This window comes from Octopus sinensis, linkage group LG7 (assembly GCF_006345805.1).
Source record: "Octopus sinensis linkage group LG7, ASM634580v1, whole genome shotgun sequence".
NCBI classification, from domain to species: Eukaryota; Metazoa; Mollusca; class Cephalopoda; order Octopoda; family Octopodidae; genus Octopus; species Octopus sinensis.
Window position 1 is genome coordinate 69,689,518 of NC_043003.1, and position 25,590 is coordinate 69,715,107.

The window sequence follows — 25,590 nt, forward strand, 5'->3', positions numbered from 1 at the left end:
CAGAGAGGAGTGGACAGCATACTGTGACCGCCGGTGTCAAATGGACGCCTGACAGACTGGTCGGTCAAGGTGATCAAGGTGAGATATATATATATATATATGTATATGACAGGTTTCTTTCAGTTTCCATCTACCAAATCGACTCACAAAGCTTTGGTCAGCCTGAAGCTATATTAGAAGACACTTGCTCAAGGTGCCATGCAGTGGGACTGAACCCGGAATCATGTGGTTGGTAAGCAAATAACTTACCACACAGCCACTCCTGTGCCTATATATATATATATATATATATTATTATATAGAAGGAGCTTCTACAGGACTGTTTCATTCAAGAGAAATCTTCAGGAATATATGTATTGAGTACCTTATTTACTGTGGTTAACCCCGAATCAACCCGGGACCTACATATATATATATAATATATATATATATATATATATATATATATATATATATATATATATATAATATATATATATATATATATATATATATATATATATATATATTATATATATATATATATATATAATATATATATATTTTGAAGAAGTTTGATTTGGTTCTGTGCTACTTCAAGTTTAGCAGGCTCCTCAAGTGAGCCTGACTCCTTCAAGCTTTGGATTGCCATATATACATATATATACACTCACACATACATTTTAACACGTGCATATTTTATTGTTATTTATTTATTTAGCCATTTGCTGGTGTAAGACAATTGTGTTAATTGCTGGAGATTTTGGTAATCAAGGGTATCCATCAAGAGAACCCTGTTTATTTCTTTGGGAGTCAAAATAGCCATCAAAACTGATAAGGGGATACTTTATAAAAAAGAGGATTGTGTTTGTGTGTGTATTTAAACATTTATATATTTAAATAGCGAGTTTATTTCAATATTTACATACCGTATATATAAATACATACATATATACATACATACATATATATATATGTATATATATAGATATTTATGTGTGCATATATATATACATATATATTATATATATATATATATATATATATATATATATATATATATATATTATATATATATATATATATATATATTTATGCGTATATATATATATATATGTATGTGTGTGTGTATATACATATATATATACATACATATATGCATATATATTTGTGTATTTATATATATATATATATATATATATATATGCATATATATATATATGTATATGTATATTTATGTGTATATACATATATATATGCATATATATATATATGTATATATATATATATATATATATATATGTTTATGTATGTATATATGTGTGTGTGTGTGTATGTGTGTGTGTGTATACATGGTAGAAGTCAAGTCATGACTAAGTAAGACCACATCTTAAACCTATTTCACTCTAAGAACCATCAAGCATTTGGTGTCCCCATTGTTGATGACATCTTATATGACTCCTAAGATCTGCTCACAGACACACACACACACACACTTAATCAGCAGCAGCATTATTCTACACTAAATCCATGCTTGCATGTGTTAAACAAGTGTCAACAGTTGAAGCAGCTGGCACTAGCTTTGTTGTTATGTCTACCTTACAGGCTGGACTAAATAAACTCAAATCAGACCACTGGCACTAAAGAGGATGTCTGTGGTTAGAACAAGGCAATAGCTCCCAACCATTTTTTAAACTATGGACCCCTTTGACTCCTATTTTCCTGGGATAGACCTTTATAGCCATTTGATGTTAAAAATAATTCCTATTATATTTTGATAATTAAATGCCATTAGAAATTGTATAAAAATATTGTTAAAATATTTACATTATTTACATTAGACGGCTATTTGTCCCCATCTTGTTATATACCCTCCAGCCTTCATCAGGTATCTTGGAGAAATTTTGAGCCTAAGGTATTTTTCAATGTTGTTGTTATTATTATTATTATTATTATTATTATTATTATTATTATTATTATTATTATTGTTGTTATTATTATTATTCAATAATAATGTAAATAATGTACATAATTCCTCATCTCTTAAATATAGAACTGTATTAAAATATTTTGTTTATTGCATTGGAACCCATTTTTCTGTTTGTTTTTCATTGAATCTATTGCTTCACTCTTCCTGCCACTCCACCTCATAATAACAGATTAATTATGTAACAAGCAAACAAGGAAACTTCTACAAGGTTATTTGACATACTAGAAATAACAGCCAAATCTTCATCAACTCCCATTCTACCATCTTTAAAAAAAAAGCCACATTGGATAATCTAGTTCAGAGTTTCCTGCACATAACAAAAAAAAAAAAAAACCGGATGGTCATAGTTGGAATGTTAATCATAAGCTTACTTGATCAAGGTTAACACTGTAAATAAACAAGAACATATTATATAAAGATCTTTCACCAACCATTGTAAATTCTAGTTCTCGTACAGTCAAAGAGCCACAGTGGAGGTTCCTGTTTTCTATCTGAGGGCTGCCATCCGAATTTGTCTTCCTTGACTGGCTATTTGTATTGGCCCCTTTTTTGTCTGACAAAGCTTTCATCATCTGAAAGAAAAGTGAAAGAAACAATTACAAACTTGCCAAATGTTATGTGCACATAAAACCCAGAATTTACCAATTCCTTCCATAACACCAGCCTTAGGAAGTCTGCTAGTGAATACAGCCAAAGCATCATCATTGTCGTTTAACGTCTGCTTTCCATGCTGGCATAGGTTGGGCAGTTTGACTGAGGATTGGCAAGCCAGAAGGCTGCATCAGGCTCCAATCTGATCTGGCAAGTTTTCTACAGCTGGATGCTCTTCCTAACACCAACCACTCCGAGAGTGTAGTGGATGCTTTTATGTGCCACTGGCACGAGGGCCAGTTAGGCAGTACTGGCAACGACCACGCTCAAAAGGTGTTTTTTACATGCCAACTGCACAGGAGCCAGTCTGGTGGCACTGGCAATGACCACACTTGAATGTTGTTTTTCACATGCCACCAGTACATGTACCAGTAAGGTGGCGCTGGCAACGACCACGCTTGAATGGTGATTTTTACATGTCACCAGCACGGGAGCCAGTCAGTATCCCTGTTTGTTCAACTCAAATTGTTTAGACGCATCATGATGCCACGTAGATCAATCAAGTTGTTTATATATAAGCCACAAGGAGCCAACCGAAGCCTTGTGAGTGGATTTGGTAGATGGAAACTGAAAGAAGCCTGTCATATATATGTGTGTGTGTGTGTGTCCCCACCATCGCTTGGCAACCAATGCTGGTGTGTTTACGTCCTCGTAACTTAGCAGTTCGGCAAAAGAAACCAATAGAATAAGTACTAAGCTTACAAAGAATAATTCCTGGGCTCAATGTGCTCCACTAAAGGCAGTGCTTCAGCATGGCCACAGTCAAATGACTGAAACAAGTAAAAAGAGTAAAAAGAAAAAAAAGGAATATCATATATATATATATTATATATATAATATTATTATTATTATTATTATTATCATTATTATTATTATTATTATTATTATCATTATTATTATTATTATATATATGTGTATATATATATATATATATATATATATAAATTTAAATTATAAGGGTAAAAATTTGAATATTAATTTAATTAATACGAATTTAAAAGCAGTGGTCAGACCATATAGGGTCTACATCTAGCATATTGGATATCCACTTTGTGGTCATCCCTCTTATATGTATGTGTATACTAGCAGTATCGCCCGGCGTTGCTCGGGTTTGTAAGGGAAATAACTATATAAGCATTTTTAGAGAGTTACTTCCCTTATAGATGCCAATTCGGGCTTTCTTAGCCATTTCTGTTTTGGTGTCTTCAAGCCATGAAGTCGTTGTTCTAAAAGAACGCTGGTCTCCTTGACAATGCTTTACGACGTTGATTTCCTTACACTCTCTTCCCTACAGCTTCACGAGGGAGGGAAGAAGGGGGAGAAGCAAACAGGTGCAGGTGTGACCATGGACGCCAACTCCGCCGCCATCGACACACGAAAAATTATGCATTAAAATGGAATAAAAAATGATGTTAAATTATTTTTAAAATCGTAGACTCATCGTAGACGCGCGCTAATACTCAGACGGGCTCGATATGAATCACGACTATAAGATACCCAAATTTGGTTAAACTGCACCGCAAAATGTGGGAGTAGTTAGGAATCTAAATCGAAGGGGACAGACACTCACACAACTACAGTTTTATATATATAGATATATATATCAAAACGATGAATAGCCTTTGCGTAAACCATTGGTTCGTTTTGTTCTCTTACTTCATTATCATCTTATAATCATCTCATAATAATGACCTTTATGACTCGTATTACTACCTCAGTCAACCTAAATGTATATATTTGTCACTACCTGTCATAAATAGCCATTTTCTATTTGCAATATGCATTTTCGTTGATTTTTCATATTTTACCCTTACATTTCCACGAGTATTTTATATTTTCTTTTCGTAACATATTTCTACTATATATATATATATATATATATATATATATATATATATATATATATATATATATATATAGAGAGAGAGAGAGAGAGAGAGAGAGAGAGAGAGATAGATAGATATGTGTGTATGTGTTGAATATTCAGGTCTGTGTATATATATTTTGACATACAAACATGCACATACACACACACATATCTGTCTGCCTAACATGAAAGCAGAGTGTTTCCATAAAGCAAACGAAAGCATTACTCTTCATAAAAACAATGAAAACATTAAGCTAATTCTTCTTGACAAGTCAAAGACTGAATGGTTAGCATTTAGTCTGTCTTTTTTTGTTTTTTTTGTTTTTCTTCTTTTAACAAGGAAATAATATGACAGCCATTCCTGTTGAACAACATAAACAACACCCCACCGATACTCTCAGTACGGCACCACTGCCACCATCACCACTGCCACCCTAACCCTAAACCTAACACCACCATTACTATGACCATGACTACCAATATAACCACCATGATCACTACCACAACCACCACCACCATCACCACTGTCACCCCATCCCACCATCATGCCATAACCACCACCATCCTCTCATCCTCCCATCCCACACTTCCACCACCATTGCCATTACCAAACCCCACCACCACCATCACTCCACTACTATTACCACTGTCACCCCCGTTACCAAACTCCACCCCCACTCCACTCCACCATCATTAACGACCATCACCCACATCTCACCACCACTACCACCACCCCACCATCATTATTGTCATCCCCATCTCACTACCCCCACACACCACCATCATTACCGCCACCCCCATCCCACTACTCCACCACCACCACCACCACCGCATACCACCACCACCGCTGCCATGGTATGCATTATTACATAAGAGCTGAGCACCAAGAATCATTCCTGTTCCAAAGGTTATTCACATAAACATAAATAAATATAAAAATAAAGAAACCAATATTTTGCAACTTGTTTTCTTTTCCCATCTTGTTTACACCTTCGTTAGTTTAAATAACATTTCAGACAAAACAACAAATCAATGCTTTGTTTTGTTTTGTTTTGTTTTTAAATTAACAATAATTTCTTTTCCTAATTTGTCTCTCTTACATTGATAACGTTTGGTCCAACAACTGGTACAGCCTTTGATAAGTTCCTTTCACCATTTTTCAGAACCATTAATCGGATTGGCGCCACTGAAAATACACAAAATAAACCCAAAAGTAATTGCTGTGTTAATAAATACAAGCACATCATCATTATCATCATCATCAGGATCAGTGTTTAACATCTACCTTTCCATACTTGCATGGGTTAGATGGATATTGTCGATGCAGGTTGTCTACAGCTGCATGCCTTTCCTGTCACCAACCTTTGTCAATTTCCATGCAAAGTAATAATATTTTCCCATGGCTAGACAAGATATTCACGGAAGACAGAAAATGAACAACCCCACTTGTATGATGGTGATGCTCATTTACGACAATCATGTGATAACTAGAATAGGGAACACACAAACACACGCATATATATACATACACCATATGACCCACTTTGATCCATAGCAGTCCATTTTCCAGCAGCCATCTTGGACTTCCTGATTTTCTTAATTCAGTAATCTAAGCCGGAAAGAGCAAGGTTTCTGTTAGAAACCTGTGAAACTCTTTAAGTTGTTAAAGGGTAATCAAACTGTTTTAAATAATAACATGTGTATATACAAGGGGATGCTTGAAAAGTTCCTGGCTTTAAGGGTATCATGAAAGGCCTGGTTGGAAACCAAACCTTCTGAGTTCTTTCATAAAAAAAACTGAAGGAACACTGCAATAAATGTTTTTTAAGTCCTAGCACTTATTCTATCAGTATCTTTTGCCGAACCACTAAGTTATGGAGACAGAAACACACCAACACTGGTTGTCAAGCCATGATGGTGGTGGTGGTGGCAGGGGGCAAACACAAACACAAACACAGACACACACACATAGATATATACATATATATATGATGATGGTGATATATATATATGACAGGCTTCTCTCAGTTTCCATCTACCAAATACACTCACAAGATTTTGGTCAGCCTGAGGCTATCGTAGAAGACACTTGCCCAAGGTACCATGCAGTGGGACTGAACCCAGAACCATGTGGTCAGAAAGCAAGCTTCTTACCACACAGCCATGCTTGCACCTATATATATATATATTTCTTGATTTTTAAGTTGTGGCGCTTATGATGGTCTATATATATATATATATCATCATCATCATCATCATCATCGTTTAACGTCTGTTTTCCATGCTGGCATGGGTTGGACGGTTCAATTTGGCTTCCTAGACCCCAGTTGAACCGTCCAACTCATGCCAGCATGGAAAACGGACGTTAAATGATGATGATGATGATATATATATATAGACCATCATAAGCGCCACAACTTAAAAATGAAGAAAAATGCAGTCAAAGTTTTGCGACTTTCAGAATGCGATATCTTGGCAAGGAATGAAGTTAGGGAGCTGGTTTTGGTCTTAAAATGACACAAAGACCTCCTCTAATCATTCCATCTATGTAAAATTATTTACTTTTGTACGCATCTGAAAGATGAAACAATAATTGTGACTTTCTCATTTTGTAGAATATACCAGTACTATGAAATGGTGTATCGCATTGCATATTTTAGCCATAATACCCGGAAAAAGAGAGATAACGTGTAGGCTGCAGGAATAGGGGAGATAGGGAGAGAGGGAGGGAGAGGGGGAGAGAGAGAGAGAGAGAGCATGAGTTGGAAGACAATCTTACAGAGTCTCACTAGTCATCTTGCTCCTTCCTACTCTGTCACACATATACCAATAGAGAAAACTGGACATCTTTATTGCAAGAGGGAGAGGAAAAAGAGAGAGAGAGAGAGAAAGAGAGAGAGAATTTATCCCTTCTTTGGCATCTGTTGTGATTTTATGTAATTATGTAGATTGTCGAAAGTCTTTCTGATGAGTTTTATATAATTCCCAGATACTGCCGTTTGATTAGCTAAAATAGCCATAGAATTTAAACCCATTTCATCTGACTTTGTGCATTTAAATTATAATAAAATGTTATTTGAATATTAAACGGAAAGTAAAAATGAGTGAATTCAATATTAATCAGGTGAATGTATTGGTTGATTTGTTTAAATATGTTGACTCTTCTTTTGTTTGAATATGTCGACTTGTGCTGAATATTAATAGTGTATGTTTGTATCTTACTGAATAAGTATAAATTAAAGTGTGTATATTGTTTTCAAAAACTGGTCGAGTTGTAAGCAAATAAAAACCCAAGTTCACTGCCTTCTTATTCAAACTGTCAGTATATTTCAGAATAGATTTGTTTTACAACAGGTGGAACCCCTTGACACAAACCTCTTTACAGTTTAGTCTCACCATTGCTAAACATGCATATCGCCTTCCCAATCTCTAAACATCTCCCCTCACACTTATGGATCATCTCCCTCATTCCCCCTCTGTACTACTTATACTTACTCCCCACTCTTCCCTGTAGGTAGGCTCCAACACACCATCTCTTTCTCTCTCTCACTCTAACTGTCCCTCCCCTTCTACTCCTTCCCCATATGAGTGGGGAAGCCAAGTACCTATACCATAGTAAGATACCTATCTGTATTCCTCTATCATATTCTAAACCAGGCATGGGTAACCTTTTTTGAGATGTGGGCTACATGAGACATGGCCCACCATCAAGTGGGCTGCATGAGACATGCTTCACCATCAAGTGGGCTGCATGTGTTGATTTACATTGGAGCATACATTAAAAAAAAATAGAAAAAAAGATGGGTACCCACAATGCAAAAGGCATTAATAAGGGAGGTAAGTCAGGCTGGTAAAAATTATTGCTCTTTGACACAAGCTTCCTACAACCTGTTTGAGTGAGAGAGAGAGAGAAAAAGAGTAAGACAGAGAGAGAGAAAGAGAGAGAAAAAGAGTGTGCATGTGTGTATGTGTGTGTGAGTGAGTGAACAAACAAGAACGAACAAAGAAAACAGAGCCGCCTTGAGCGTAGTCTATGCCAGTGCCACCTGACTGGCCCCGTGCCAGTGGCACATAAAAATCACCCACTACACTTTTGGAGTGGTTGGCATTAGCAAGGGTATCCAGCAGTAGAAACCTTGCCAAATCAGATTGGAGCTTGGTGCAGCCTCTTGGCTTGCCAGACCTCAGTCAAACTGTCCAACCCATGCCAGCATGGAAAGCAGACATTAAGCGATGATGATGATGATGTTTTCCTTGTGAAATTAGGTAGGCCATTCAGAAAGCATTGTGGGCCATAGTTTGTCCATGACTGCTCCAACCTCTTGTTTGGTACACAGCCATCTCTCATGGTTTCATTTTCTCTCTCAGCTGTGAGGTCTTTTGTCTTGCAAGCTACTTGGTGACCCTCTTGGTGGTACCACACAAAAGGGACTGGCGATGGTGCCATGTAAAAAGCAATGGTGCTGGTGCCACATGAAAAGCACTGGTGATGGTGCCATGTAAAAAGCACTGGGGCTGGTGCCACATCAAAAGCACCAAGTACACTCTGTAAAGTGGTTAACATTAAGGAAGGGCATCCATCTATAGAAACTATGCCAAAACAAACAGCTGGAGCTTAGTGCAGCCCTCTGACTTGCCAGATCCTGTCAAACCATCCAACCCATGCCAGCATGGAAAACCAGATATTAAAAGATGATGGCGATGATGAAGATTATGCTGCAGCTATACAGACATGCATGCACACATCATACATCTTCAAAAAAATGTAATATATTTCTAATTTTGAAAATTTGACTGTTGCATTAATAAGCAGAGCATATCTTGCAGGTTCTAATAATGAAATATTGTTGATATTGAGGGTGTTGTTGTTGCTGTTGTTGTTCTTGTTTGTGCTCCTGCTGATTAGTACCAGTTCTGTTTCAAACATAAGAGGCAACCAATCAATTATTTAGAAGCGACAATTAGTTCCCAATATTAAATATCTGCCAATTTTCAATATAATTAATTTCCCTAGGCTTTCATACAATATTGGAACAAAGTGTTTAATTAATTCTACTTAATGATATATATTTTAGCCTTCTTCTAATTTGGGGATTTGAATTCCCTGGGAGAACAGACAGACTCAACAACTGAGGTATTGAATTGGGATTTCAATTTAGTTGGGTCCCGTTTAACTTCAGAGTAATCAGAACCATACACATACGTGTGCATGCACACACACACACACATGCATACACGTACACACATACACATACATAAACACACACACATGCATGTGCATACATGTACATACACAATGCACACACACATACATACACACGTATGTCCACATGCACATACATGCACATGCACACACACATGCATACATACATGTGCACGCACGTACATACACATAATGCACACTCATGCTCACACACATGCACACACATACATGCACACACACACATGCACATACGTACACATACATACACATATGTGCCCATGCACACACACGCATGTACACATGCACGCACACACACACGCATGCACACACACACATGCACACACGCATAATCAACATCAGTGTGTGTGTGTGTGTGTGTGTGTGTGTGTGTGTTATAATTTAGAACAAACAGTAAAAGGTTGTCATTATAGTACTCGGAGTTTTGAATGTCGGCGCAAAGAGCTATGATACATTGTCAGCAGCTATGTATGTGTATATATGTGTGTGCATGTGTATGTGTGTGTGCGTGCATGTGTATGTGTGTGTATGCGTGCATGAGTGTATGCATGTGTGTGTGTACATATGTACACATGCATGTGTGTGTTTGTGTGGTTCTGATTACTCTGAATTTAATAGCCAACAAGAAGATATCGTAGCTCCTTGCTCTGTCATTCGAAACTCCGAGTACTATAATGACAACCTTTTACTGTTTGTTTTAAATAATAACATATGTAAATAATCCTCTATTTCTCTAATATCGAGATCTCATTCTTCGTTTGTTATATATTATTATTATTATTATTGAGTGAGAGAGCAGTTCATGCCATCAAAGTGACACTGGGGTAAAATATACGAAGCCCAATATACCCATCATGACTACCCGTCTGATAAAGGTACACCAGGCACATGCATCACAACCATATGTGCGCGACATGGTGATCTCATATCAAGATAAACAGCACATGACCTTGCAGGTGGGGCCCAGTTAGAATTTTCTTCAGGTTGAGTAGCCCATCCCGCTCAAACGGTCCCTGAATAAGGGTTGTTTAAGGATGTTGAAAGAACCACCCATGTTTCCAGAGGTGAACTATTCAAACCCCAAAGAATCCCTCTCAACACATGGCTATGATGCTCCCCCACTACTTCTGCTCGTGGTCAGAGATGCACATATCGTCAGCCACTAAGAGACATGCTCAACTGGTTAAGGTCAAACAACTGACAAGCAAATCTGTGGTATTGAGCAGAATATTTGCTGTAGCCCATCTTTTATACCAAGACAAAACAATGTACATGATAACACTTCCAATCAGTTAAGATCAGAAGCCATGAGAGCCACTGCCTGGTACTGCATCAGGGCATTTATTATTATTATTATTATTATTATTATTATTAAATATATATATATATATATATATATATATATATATATATATATATACATACATACATACATAAATATACATATAAATATATCGTTGTTGTGTTATTTTTGTGCTTTCTTGTTTGGCGTTAGGAAGGGCATCCAGCTGTAGAAACATTGCCAGATAAGACCTGGTGCAGCCTTCTGGCTTCCCAGATCCCCGGTAGAACCGTCCAACCCATGCTAGCATGGAGAACGGACGTTAAACGATGATGATGATGATGATGATGATATATATATATATATATATATGAGATAGAAATTAATATTCTTAAATAATATCAATTTCAACAACTGGTCAGCATACTTAAAGAACATCCAAGGACCGTGAATTATATTTAAATATATATATGAGGAGAGACCACTAAGTGGATTCCTTGTATGCTAAAAACAGACATCAAACTGTCCTACCACGAAATCTATGTTCTCAAATTAGCAGTTGATTCATTGCAGTTATTTTCTGGCTTAGCGCACTTGAATGAGGGCATTTGAATCAAATGCATGATATTGGAACTTTATACATGCATATCCTCTCACGGAGACGGGTGGTGTCCAGTTCTATTGTTGTGTCAGCACAGATTTCACTGAGAAAACATAGACAATTATTAAATTGTTCATGTGGAAACCTTAAGGTATTGAATTAAGTGCTATATTTCTTTCTTTTCATTTGTCTAGCTCGTAAACATCTAATGTCTTGCTAATTTGAGAACACAGATTTCATAGTAGGACAGTTTGACTTCTATTTTTTTAGCATACAAGGGATCCACTTAGTGGTCTCTTATTTATATACATATACATATACATACATACATACATACATATATATATATAAACCGTCACCCATAGTGTCCCAAGATAAAATTTCCTCTGTATTAACATCTTAAGTTTCTTAACATATTGTCCCCTTTAACTGGTAATTAACATTATGATTTAAAGTTTTACTCCACCCAGCCTTTTTTTATAGCCAGTCACTTATATCCAGTTGACTACTCCTAATGTCTTCTTTCCTCCCTGAGGAAATGGGATACATATGACAATATTTATGACCATACCTAGCCATTAGCTGTCAACTCACTCTTGTCCTTTATTTAAAATAGACAGTCTTCTAGTCTAAGATTTAGTAGTTGATAAAGAGATAAATGAATTGGAAATGAATTACAATCCCTTAAAATATTATGACCCCCAATAGGCTTCATGGAAGTGTAGTCTATTCATAGCTACCATAGTGACAACATGAATTTCTTCCATCTTGTTCAGTTAAAACATTTGAGAAAAATTATATTAATGTGTCCAGCTGGTTAAAATTCTACTTATTTATTTGTGCAGCTGAAGATGGCACTGCATTTAAATTGATGTAATGATTGCATTGTTCAATTAAATGGAGCCACTTGAGACAGTCATACTGCATCACTTCTTGATATCCTGTTGTTTATTTTGATATATATATATATATATGCATGTGTGTACATATATATATATATATATATATATATTATATATATATATATATATATGCATGTATTTAGAAAAGGCATAGGTAGGAATGAGGTGGTGAAGCACGACCTTCCAACATTAGGCCTCACCGAAGCAATGACTAGTGACCGAGACCTTTGGAAGTATGCTGTGCTTGAGAAGATCCAGCCAAGTGAGACCATAAACTGTCACCTATGCCAGGAGTGTAGCCAGCCCACTTATGCGTACCTTTCCTTCATTGGACACTAAACTGTGCTTGCGAAGATCTGTTGAGGCAGGTGAAATCGAAATCAAATTCCTCTGTATTAACATCTTAAGTTTCTTAACATATTGCCCCCTTTAACTGGTAATTAATATTATGATTTAAAGTTTTACTCCACCCAGCCTCTTTTTATAGCCAGTCACTTATATCCAGTTGACTACTCCTAATGTCTTTTTCCTCCCTGAGGAAACGGGATACATATGACAATATTTATGACCATACCTAGCCATTAGCTGTCAACTCACTCTTGTCCTTTATTTAAAATAGACAGTCTTCTAGTCTAAGATTTAGTAGTTGATAAAGAGATAAATGAATTGGAAATGAATTACAATCCCTTAAAATATTATGACCCCCAATAGGCTTCATGGAAGTGTAGTCTATTCATAGCTACCATAGTGACAACATGAATTTCTTCCATCTTGTTCAGTTAAAACATTTGAGAAAAATTATATTAATGTGTCCAGCTGGTTAAAATTCTACTTATTTATTTGTGCAGCTGAAGATGGCACTGCATTTAAATTGATGTAATGATTGCATTGTTCAATTAAATGGAGCCACTTGAGACAGTCATACTGCAACACTTCTTGATATCCTGTTGTTTATTTTGATATATATATATATATATATATATATGCATGTGTGTATATATATATATATATATATATATATGCATGTATTTAGAAAAGGCATAGGTAGGAATGAGGTGGTGAAGCACGACCTTCCAACATTAGGCCTCACCGAAGCAATGACTAGTGACCAAGACCTTTGGAAATATGCTGTGCTTGAGAAGATCCAGCCAAGTGAGACCATAAACTGTCACCTATGCCAGGAGTGTAACCAGCCCACTTATGCGTACCTTTCCTTCATTGGACACTAAACTGTGCTTGCGAAGATCTGTTGAGGCAGGTGAAATCGAAATCAAATTCGATGACTGGCATCTGTGCTAGTGAAGCCCTAAGAAGACCATTGAGTGAGGTCATTGCCAGTGCCAGTGGACTGGCTCCTGTGCAGGTGGCATGTAAAAAAACATCATTTGAGCGTGGCTGTTGCCAGTACTGTCTGACTGGCTCTCGTTCCAGTGGCACGAAAAAGCAGCCACTACACTCACGGAGTGGTTGGTGTTAGGAAGGACATCCAGCTGTAGAAACACTGCCAAATCAGACTAGAGCCTTGTGCAGCCTCCATGGCTTACCAGACCCCAGTCGAACCGTCCAACCCATGCTAGTGTGGAAAACGGACGTTAAATGATGATGATATGCATGTATGTGTATCATCATCATCATCATCATCGTTTAACGTCCGTTTTCCGCGCTAGCACGGGTTGGACGGTTCAACCGGGGTCTGGGAAGCCAGGGCCTGCACCAGGCTCCAGTCTGATCTGGCAGTGTTTCTACAGCTGGATGCCCTTCCTAACGCCAACCACTCCGCGAGTGTAGTGGGTGCTTTTAACGTGCCACCTGCACAGGTGCCAGGGGGCTCTGGCATCGGCCATGATCGGTTGGTGCTTTTAACGTGCCACCGGCACGGAAGCCAGCCAAGGCGGGGCTGGCATCGGCCACATTCGTTTGGTGCTTTTTATGTGCCACCGGCACAGAAGCCAGTCAAGGCGGCGCTGGCATCGGCCACGTTCGGATGGTGCTTTTTATGTGCCACGAGTGTGTGCATGGTTGTGTTTTCTTGTTTTGACTTCACATTTTAATTGTAAATGAGTTTCACTGTGATACAAGCAGTGTCATTCATTTCCAGTTTTCTGAGAAAACATGTCTAGCCATGGGGAAATACTGTGATAAAGGTGATGAAAATAATACTGATGGTGGTGGTGGTGGTGATAGTGACAACGATGATGGTGATAATGATGATAATGGTAATAAAGATGATGATAGTGGTGGTTGTGACAATGATGGTGATGATGATGATGATGATGATGGTGGCGGTGGTGATGGTGGTGACATATGATGTTGGTGATGATGATAAATTTTTACCACATGTGCTTTCTGATGATCCTTCGTTAAATATTCAAAAAATCCATCTACTAATTGTTTACATTGATAATAGCAGTTTGCAATGAAACAAAGACTTCCCCCGCCGCCACCACAGCAGCGGCAGCAGCAGTAGCAGTAGGAGCAGCAGCATTGCTATGTCTGCAAACATCATGATTTCTGTTAACAATGGAATGGATAAATTCCATTTGAAACTTCAACCACTCAACCTTGGAATGAGATTGGTTGGCTTCCACTCAGACAACTTTTGTGCAAGTGTATCTGTGTGTGTATCTGTGTGTGTGTGTGTGTGTGTGTGTGTGTGTGTGTGTGTGTGTGTGTGTGTGTGTATGTGCATGTGTGTGTTCTCTTTTTAACTTAAAGAATAAATTTTGACCAGCCTCCTACTTTGTAGCAAGGTTGCGAAGGAAAGCATCTTGTTTTGTTCATAAATCCATTAAATGTTTGGAAGGTCTTGCAGATTTTTGTAGTCCCAGATATCGCGAAAATTTGTAGTGTGTGAATTAAGAATTTGCATTCTCCCTGAAGAACCCAAGTTCAGCCATACTTTGTATATATAGGTGTGTGTGTGCATGTATGTATGTATGTATGTATGTATGTATGTATGCAAGTATGTATGCATATAAATGTGTGTGTATATGTATGTATGTATAGACAGAAGGAAAGATAGACAGATAGATAGATAGATAGATGATAGATAGATAGGTAGGTAGGTAGGTAGGTAGGTAGGTAGGTAGGTAGGTAGGTAGAGAGATAGATAAGTAGGTAGGTAGGTAGATAGATAGATAAATAGATAGATAGATAGAGAGGAAGGTAGATAGGTAGATAGATAGAGAGATAGGGAGATAGACAGATAGATAGGTAGATAGATAGATAGGTAGGTAGGTAGATAGATAGATAGATAGATAGATAGATAGATAGATAGATAGATAGATAGATAGATAGATAGATAGAGAGGTAGGTAGATAGGTAGATAGATAGAGATATAGGTAAATAGATAGATAGATAGATAGATAGATAGATAGATAGATAGATAGATAGACAGACAGACAGATAGATATAAGCAAACGCAATGCACTTGAGCGATGTGGGCACTTCAAACCTCAGGAAAGCTTGCCTCTAATGAGTCATCTAATTATAGATTCAATCAACATAAGAGAACTAAAAGAGGACTTACTTCCTGACAATTTGTTGTTGTTTTTGCTGTTCTTTGATAGTGGAGGTGCATTCGGTATAAGATAACCTTCCATTGGCCAGTCATATTTCTGGTGAACAAAGAAAGAAATAAAAACAAAATGGCTATTTTTAGAGAAAGCTAAACTAGGTGAAGATAAAGCAGTAAATGAAATAAGTATTTTTCAGAGAAATATTTGGAAATGTATGTCAAGATGAAGCTGAGAATGTTTCAAGGTTTACTAAAGGTTCTCTACCAAGGTTCTTTACTATATGTCCAATCACCTTGCATACACACACAAATATATATATATATATAGAGAAAGAGAGAGCAGTTACTGTTTATATCTCGTTTAGAGATTTATTATTGTTTTCGAACGGTTTTTCTACATCAGTGACTGTGTTTACTGTGAAAATCCTTATATATATGGCCTGTAGAGAGAGTCATTCGTCGGAGAACGGTGCTTACCATGCGTTGATAAGAGGCAATTACCTCGAAACCTGGTCCGTATGTAGTATCTGTATCTTCGGGGAATGATCTCCCTTTGCAAGCTAGAGGACACCGAGATGGTGTCAGCCCTCCTGGTGACGTCGATGATCGCCTGGGGCTAAATGCATCAGTAACACCCCCACCACCCCGCCCTGTCCCTAGCCACATTCAGATGGCTGATGCCCCTTATGTTATATATATATATATATATATATATAGGCATAGGAGTGGCTGTGTGGTAAGTAGCTTGCTTACGAACTACATGGTTCTGGGTTCAGTCCCACTGCGTGGCACCTTGGGCAGGTGTCTTCTACTATAACCTCGGGCCGACCAAAGCCTTGTGAGTGGATTTGGTAGACTAAACTGAAAGAAACCCGTCGTATATATGTATATATACATACACACACATATACATCCCTTCTTTGGATCTTTCATTTTCCTGTTTCTGACAAAGAGCTCTGCTCGAAACATTAAACCCTCCTTCTTTCTTTCTTTCCTGAGCGTCCAATAATACTATACTTGTTCCACGTTGTCGCGTTGTTGTGTTTTCTCTTCGTGTTTTCATGTTTGAATTAACTTTATATATATATATATATGTATGTGTGTGTGAATACATTTCTGTGTCTGTGTTTGTCTCCCCAACATTGCTTGACAACCGATGCTGGTGTTTTTCCATCCCCGTAACTTAGCGGTTCGGCAAAAGAGACCAATAGAATAAGTACTAGGCTTACAAAGAATAAGTCCTGGGGTCGATTTGCTTGACTAAAGGTGGTGCTCCAGCATGGCCACAGTCAAATGACTGAAACAAGTAAAAGAGTAAAAGAGATATACATACATACATACAAACTGCCTGCTACACACAGACACACACAGAGTTTCACACATACATATATCTTGTATCTTTTACTTGTTTCAGTCATTAGATTGCGGCCATGCTGGGGCAACACCCTGAAGAAGTTTAGTCAAATTAATCGATTCCCAGTAGCTTTTTATTTCAGGCCTAGTACTTATTCTATCAGTTTCTTTTGCCACACCACTTACTTACAGGGATGCAAACAGACCAACACCAGTTGTCAAGCAATGGTGGGGGACAAACACAGACACATGTATACAATGGGCTTCTTTTAGTTTCCATCTACCAAATCCACTCACAAGGCTTTGGTTGGCCCAGGGCTATAGTAAAAGACACTTGTCCAAGATGAGACACGGTATGGATTGAAACTGGAACCGTGTGGATGGGAAACCAGCTTCCTACCACACAGCCACTCCTGTGCCTTGTCTATGATACTCGTTTTACAACTAGCATGTGATGTTGAATCATGGAGAGACAACACACACACACACAAGCACACACATGCATGTGCACACGCACATACACTCACATGCATGCACACACACACATGAACACACACACATAAACACACAGGCACGCATGCACACACACATACATACACATGCATGTACACTCATGAACACACACACATGCATGCACACACATACATGCACACACACTCACACACATACTCATACATGCACACACACTCACACACATACTCATACATGCACACACACTCACACACATACTCATACATGCACACACACATACACACATACACGCACACACTCACATGCATGCACACACACATACACACACATGTACACACACATGCACACACATATGCATGCACATACATACATGTGCACACACACACACACACACACAACAGGCTTTGTCCAGTGTCTCTTTCCTTGACCTCCAATGTCCCCGTCAAGGTTTCGGTCAGCCTGTAGCTATAACAGAAGTCTCTCACCCAAAGTGCCAAGTTCTGTTATTTATGTAAATATCCAACTCTCAGACATCTCACCACAAAAACAAACAACTATATAAAAATACCAAAGACCAATTACTATTTTGAATTACATTTTAATTTAGAATGAGTTTTTTTCTCTTCTCATTTTTTTAACATATTTCATTTGACAAACATCAGAAAAATATCATTGTTTTATTTGAAGTAAATGTGTATGGCATGGCTGGGTGGTAAGAAGTTTGTTTCCCAACCACATGGTTCCAGGTTCAGTCCTGCCGCATGGCATCTTGGGTAAGTGGCCTCTACTGTAGCCTCGGGTTGACCAAAGCCTTGTGAGTGGATTTGGTAGATGAAACTGAAAGAAGCATGCTATGTGTGTGTGTGTGTGTGTGTGCAGCAAGCAGACCAAGGCTTCAAAGTCACTGTCAGCCCTCTTCTTGTAAAAGAATAATAAACACTCTACAAAAAAGTGTCGAGTAATTCTTCAGTTTAATGTTAAATTATTTTTATTAGAACCTGGTATAAAAACAGAAATAACAGGCATAGCTGCGTGGTAAGAAGCTTGCTTCCCAACCACGTGGTTCCAGGTTCAGTCCCATAACATGGTATCTTGGGCAAGTGTCTTCTACTGTAGCCCTGGGCTAACCAAAGCCTTGTGAATGGATTTGGTAGATGGAAACTGAAATAAGCTCATCAGTAGTGTGTGTATGTGTATGTGTGTGTGTGTATCTATGATTGCCCCCCCTCACCCCCACTACCACTTGACAACTGGTGTTGGTGTGTTTATGTTCCCATAACTTAGCAGTTCAGCAAAAGAGACTGATAGACTTAATGAAACTAAGTCCAGGAGTTTATTTTTTCAACTAAAATTTTTCATAGCAGTGCTCCAGCATGGCCGTAGTCTAATGACTGAAACAAGGAAAAGATATTACTATGATTTAGGGGATTATTCAGACGTACAGAGACACGGGTGTTGCGGCATGGTTAAGAAGTTTGTTTCCCAATCAAATGGTTTTGGGTTCGGTCCCACCACATGCCACCTTGAGTAAGTGACTTCAACAACAAACCTGGGCTGACCAAAGGCTTGTGAGTGGATTTGATAGACGGAAACTGAAAGAAGCCCAATGAGTATACAAAGAGAAAGGTCTTTCTTGAGTGATATGGACTCATAGGACTGGTTTTCGGGTTTCCATGGCATATATATTCCCAGCCTGGATGGGATGCCAGTCCTTTGCAGGGTAACTCCCTTTGGTCAGCTGAGGATGGACTGAAGCAATGTGAAATGATGTGTTTTACTCAAGACCACAATGCATTGCCCAGTCCAGGAATTGAAACTAGTCTTACAGTCATGAATCCAACACCCTAACCACCAAGCCATGTGCTTTAAGTCTTATTATGTGAGCTCACTTCAGGAAAAAAGACCACAGAGTTGCTCTCTTTGAAGATACAAGGGTCAACTCAAAGCGACACTGAAAGCTACTGGAACTGAACCTGAATCATTTGAAAAACAAACCTGAGACTGTACCAAGTGGAGGTGTTCCATCACCATTGGAACCAAAAACTTGAAAGCCACCAAAAGAGAAAACAAAGAAACCAAATGACAGGAGAGAAAAGCTAAAAAAAATCAACCTCGTCCTCCACCAACATTGCCATGCTGTCAATGCCATTGTCTCTTCTGTGCAAGAATTGGTCTACAGGGTCTTCAACAGCATCACCATAAAGAAGTGTTCAGCAAAGAAAATAAATTCTCAAATATAAGATAAAGCTGATGATGATTGTGTTTGCAAAGGTTAATTGAAAGCACTCGCAGACAAGAAGAAAATTTCTTCCCAAAATTGGTTATTAACTTCCTGATAAAAGATTTCATAACATTTTTAAAAAAAAACAATTTTTTAATAAAAATCATCTTTACACTTCAAAACTGTAATTCTCACAGACTTTCAAATATATATCATCCTCATCGTCATCATCATCGTCATTTAACATCCGCTTTCCATGAGTTGGACGGTTTGACTGTGAGGGCTAGCAAGCCAGAAGGCTGCACCAGGCTCCAATCTGATCTGGCAAAGTTTCTAGATCAGATATATATATATAAATTACAAATACACATTAAGTACAGGACGTCACCGTCATCATCATCATCAACGTTTGTGTTCCATGCTAGCATGGGTGGGTCGGTACCACATGAGCCGGCCAAACCAAAGCCTGTACCAGACTTCTGTGACTATTTTGGCAGGGTTTTTACAGCTGGATGCCCTTCTAAATCCCAACCTCTTTACAGTGTGGACTGGGTGCTTTTAAGTGACACCTGCACTGACAGGGTCACCAAGTACTTGCAAGACATAAACTTTTCAGAGGGGAGGAGGCATTGGAGGAGGTGATGATGAAAAGGTTATAATGAGACAATGAGTGAAAAATATATAAACACACGAGAGAAAAGACCAGGACAAAATACCAAAAGAAGATAACTCACTCATAATTTGTTGACTGTTTTATATATGTATATATATATTGGGCCTCAAGGAGGCAATGGCAAGTGACCGAAACCTTTGGCGATATGCTGTGCTTGAGAAGACTCATCAATCTAAGTTAAACCGTAGTCGTGGCCAATGGCAGTGTTACATAAGCGGCACCTGTGCCAGTGGCACATAAAAGGTACCAATGATAACTGACTGTGACCTTTGGTGAGACGCTGTGCTTGAGAAGACCCATAAATCCAAGTGAAAGCATACTTGTGAGTGATACCAGTTTCACACAACTAGCATCTATGCTGGTGGCATGAAAGAAGCACCTGTTACATTCTTGGAGTGGTTGGTGTTAGAAAGGGCATCCAGCCATGGAAACCAAACGAAATCAGATTGGAGCTTGATGCTACTCTCCAGCTAACCAGTTTCAGTCAAACTGTCTAACCCATGCCAGCATGGAAAGTGAACGTTAAATGGTGATGATAATGATACACACACACACACACAAAAACATGAGCCTGTGCATGAGTGTATGGTTGTGTCTGCCTCAAAATCTGCCTCAAGAAATTCTATTTGACTCATGCAAGCATGGAAAAGTTGGCATCAAAAGGATTATGTTGATGACTTGCTACAACAACAACAACATCAAAATCAGTGTCGATATTGGAAGCCAGCAAAGGGAAGAAGCTGGCAGAATTATTAGCTTATCATCATCGTTTAATGTCTGTTTTCCATGCTGGCATGGGTTGGATGGTTCAAATGGGATCTAGGAAGCCAGGATGCTGCACCAGGCCCCAATCTGATCTGGCAGTGTTTCTACATCTGGATGCCTTTCCTAATGCCAACCACTCCGAGAGTGTAGTGGGTGCTTTTTATGTGCCATTGGCACAAGGAGCCAGAGGAGCTACCATCGACTGCGATTCGATGGTGTTTTTTACGTGCCGCCAGCACGGAAGCCAGTCAAGGCGGCACTGGCATCTGCCATATTCGGATGGTGCTTTTTACATGCTACTGGCATGGGGCTCACAACTACAATTTCCATTTGATTTGATTTTGATATTGATGTTGATGTACTTGACTCAATACGTCTCCTCAAGCACAGCATGTCACCCTACGAAACAAAGTACTTTTGAGTGGGCTGGTTATGCGACACTGGTGTAGGTTACAGCTGTGAACTCACTTTATTTGCCGGGTATTCTCAGTCACAGCATACCTCCAAAGGTCTCTGTCTTTTGTTATTGCCTCTGTGAGGCCCAACGTTCGAAGGTCATGCTTCACCACCTCATCCCATGTCTTCCTGGGTCATCAGGCAAAATGCTTAGTGGCATATATGTATGTTTTGACATTCTGAGTTCAAATTCCACTGATGTCTACTCTGCCTTTTATACCTGTTGAGCACTAGTGTTGATGTCATCGACTTAGTCCCCTCTGCCAAAGTTGCTGGCCTTGTGCCAAAATTTGAAATCAATCTTAGAAGCCAGTCATAGGAAATGCTTCCTCAGTTTGCAACAATGAACTTTCCGTCCACGGAATACCTGTCAGTTTATGGAAGCAGCAAGGGAGACTCTACTTGGTCAACCAACATGCTAGAAACAGTAGCCACGTCTTCTCTCAAATCTTACCTCCCCATCTTAAAACAGAAAAAAAAAAGTATGCAGCTTCAGATAGTGTTGTTTTGCGTTTCCTGCTTAAAAAAAAAAACAAAAGACAGGAGGGTCATGGCTGGAAAACCTTTGACCATAGGTGAGCTGTGATTAATCAAAGCTGACCAATGAACGACGGGAAGCTGAACAACATCACCACGTCCTCCTTTTCCTCCTCCTCCCTATTTACAGCTCAGTTGGATGGGAGACAAACTGTGGATTTCTTCCTTACTGATTCAGTCAACCGCAACCGGTAATCTACATGCAAGCACACATACCTACACATCCACATACACACACACACACGCACGTGCACACACACACACACATGTGCACACACATGCATGCACAGAATATTTATTAAAGTCATTAATGAGAACCAAATATGACCACCTCCCCTCCTCTCCCTTCCAACCACTCCTATAACAAAATCATGGCTTGTAAAGGATTTGATTACTATTGATTGGGAGAGATCAATGACATAATGATATTTATGACATATTGATACATACAACCGATAAGAGAAAAGTTGGGGGGGAGGGTGATGATGAATGAGTATTTGCCCAAAGTGGACCTTCAAAATTGTCTCTATCACCATAGTGACGGTTGCTATGCTAATGGTGGCTATGGTGATGGTGGCTGTAATAGTAGTGGTGGCGGGCTGGTAGCAGTAATGACTATGATGATGAGGAGGAGGGAAATAATGGTGGGGATAATGAAGATGATGATGTTGCTGATGATGATGATGGTGACGATGATGGTGGTGGGGATGATGATGGTGATGATGATGGTGACGATGGTGATGATGATGGTGATGATGATGGTGGTGGGGATGATGATGGTGATGATGATGGTGATGATGATGATGGTGATGGGGAGGAGGAGGAGGGAGGGGAATGATGGTTGAAATGATAATGATGAGGAGGAGGAGGGTGATGATGATGGTGATGATGATGATGATGATGATGATGATGATGATGGTGATGATGATGGTGGTGATGATGATGATGATGATGATGGTGATGAGGAGGGGGAGGGGGAGGGGAATGATGGTGGAAATGATGATGATGATAATGAGGAGGAAGAGGAGGGTGATGATGATGATGACGATAATGATAATGATGTTGATGATGGTGATGGTGATAATGATGATGAAAAGGAGGAAGAGATGATGATGATGAGGAGAAGGAGGACGACGACAACGAAGAGGATGGTGTTGGTGGTGATGATGACAATAATGATGTTGATGATGATGATGATGATGATAGTGGTGATGGTGATGATGATGAGGGGAAGGAGGGAGACAGTATGGCCGTTGCCACCAACAAAGATAACAACAATTTTATTGATACCTGAGATGCTGCAAAAGATTCATAAATATTTATAAACCACCAAGACACAATCATGTTTCCATAGCAACTGAGATATCCAAACAACAATATTCCTGATACGTAGACCTAAATCATATTTTAATAGACTTATACAACATCACAGCCTTTGTTTCTTTTTGTTTTTGTTTTTGTTTTTTTGCTGGACTGCAACCATGCTGAAGATGCTGCCTTTGAGAGTTCTGGTCAAAATATATTGAGACCAATACTTAGATAGACCAATCTCTGGTTATGAAATGTCTAAGTTTACCTTGAGTTATGCCCCTTTTAAAGGAATTAAGTCTGCTTGGGAGGAAATAAATATAAGAACTGCAGCCATACTGGAGCACCACCCCAGTACTTATTTAAGTCAGGTACAAATTCTATTGATCTCTATTGTTGAACCACACAGTTATGAAAACATAAACAAGCCAACACTAGTTGCCAAGTGGTGATGAGGGACAAACAGAAGCATAAAGACACACACACACACACATGCACATATGCATACATACATATAAATACACACTCACTTACACACATCAGATTCACTTGCCTCTATTCACACACACACACACACCTTCTCTTTGGATCACCAGCACTTTATTATCTCCCTTTCTTTCAAACTTTTTTTCCCAGTCATTTGCCAAGCTGGACTGCTGAAATCTACAATTTTTTTTCATTCACTCGCTGTTTATTTTCTCTTATTCCTTTCTGCTGAAGAGCATAGGCTCAAAACATCAAACAAATACACTTGCTTGTTGTTTATACACCTATCATCGTCTTTTGTTTCTCTATAAATTTCAACTATAAATAAATATATATATACATACACATACTTACACACACAAACCCCACCCCCACATACAATGGTCTTCCATACAGTTTCCATTAATCAAATTCACTGAAAAGGTACTGTAGTAGAAGACACTTGCCCAAGGTGTTGTGCAGTGGAAGTGAACCTGAAATCACATGGTTGCTAAGCAAGTTTCTTAACCACACAATCACACCTGTTTCTATGGTTAATATTATTTGCTAGTTAACCCCAGAGGTAAACAGAGAACTCTAGTAAATTATCTGAAGCCAATGGGTATATCTTTGAGAATCCTGGAGGTTTGGCACACAACAATCCTTTCTACTGGAAGCACAAGGCCTCAAATTTGGGATTAAGTCGATTACATTGCCCCCAGTGCATAACTGGTACTTAATTTATCAACCTTGGAAGGATGAAAGGCAAAGTCGACCTCGGTGGAATTTGAACTCAGAACATAAAACCACTGAGCATTTTGCCTGGTGTGCAAATGATTGTGCCAGCTTGCTGCCTTAAATGAAATATTCTTTTCTACTCTAGGCACAAGTCACAAAATTTCTGGAGAGGGGGCCAGTCAATTAGATCAACCCCAGTATGCAACTGGTACTTAATTTATCGACCCTGAAAGGATGAAAGGTAAAGTTGATCCTGGCGGAATTTGAACTCAGAACATAAAGACAGACGAAATACTGCTAAGCATTTTGCCCGGCGTGCTAATGATTCTGCCAGCTTGCTGCCTTGGTTTGGCACACAACAATATTTGAATGTAAGCAGAAGACATCTCACCTCATTGAGAGTTCCAGTGTCCCAGCAGACTGGCCAAGAATAGGCAAGTTTATTCCATTCAGGATTCATAACCTGAGTATGTTTCCATTGTCCAAGATTATCAAATCTTTCCTGCTTTACTGCCCACCTGGAGAAACAAGACAGCAATAATAATAATAATGCTGTGATTGTGACAGTGGCGACAGAGTGACAAGGGGGGAAT

The 25,590-nt window shown here is 38.7% G+C and overlaps 1 protein-coding gene across 3 annotated transcripts in view; it reads right to left on the reverse strand.

Annotated features, from left to right (window-relative positions):
- LOC115214434 (doublecortin domain-containing protein 1-like) overlaps positions 1 to 25,590 on the reverse strand; it is a 299,436-nt gene that overhangs the window by 100,710 nt on the left and 173,136 nt on the right. For all 3 annotated transcript variants that reach the window (XM_036504819.1, XM_036504818.1, XM_036504820.1), the window contains 4 exons: positions 25,389 to 25,515; positions 16,023 to 16,110; positions 5,588 to 5,673; positions 2,401 to 2,541 (listed from right to left, as the gene is read on the reverse strand). In XM_036504819.1, the coding sequence (XP_036360712.1) occupies positions 2,401 to 2,541; positions 5,588 to 5,673; positions 16,023 to 16,110; positions 25,389 to 25,515 (442 nt within the window). The remainder of the gene's footprint in view (positions 1 to 2,400; positions 2,542 to 5,587; positions 5,674 to 16,022; positions 16,111 to 25,388; positions 25,516 to 25,590) is intronic.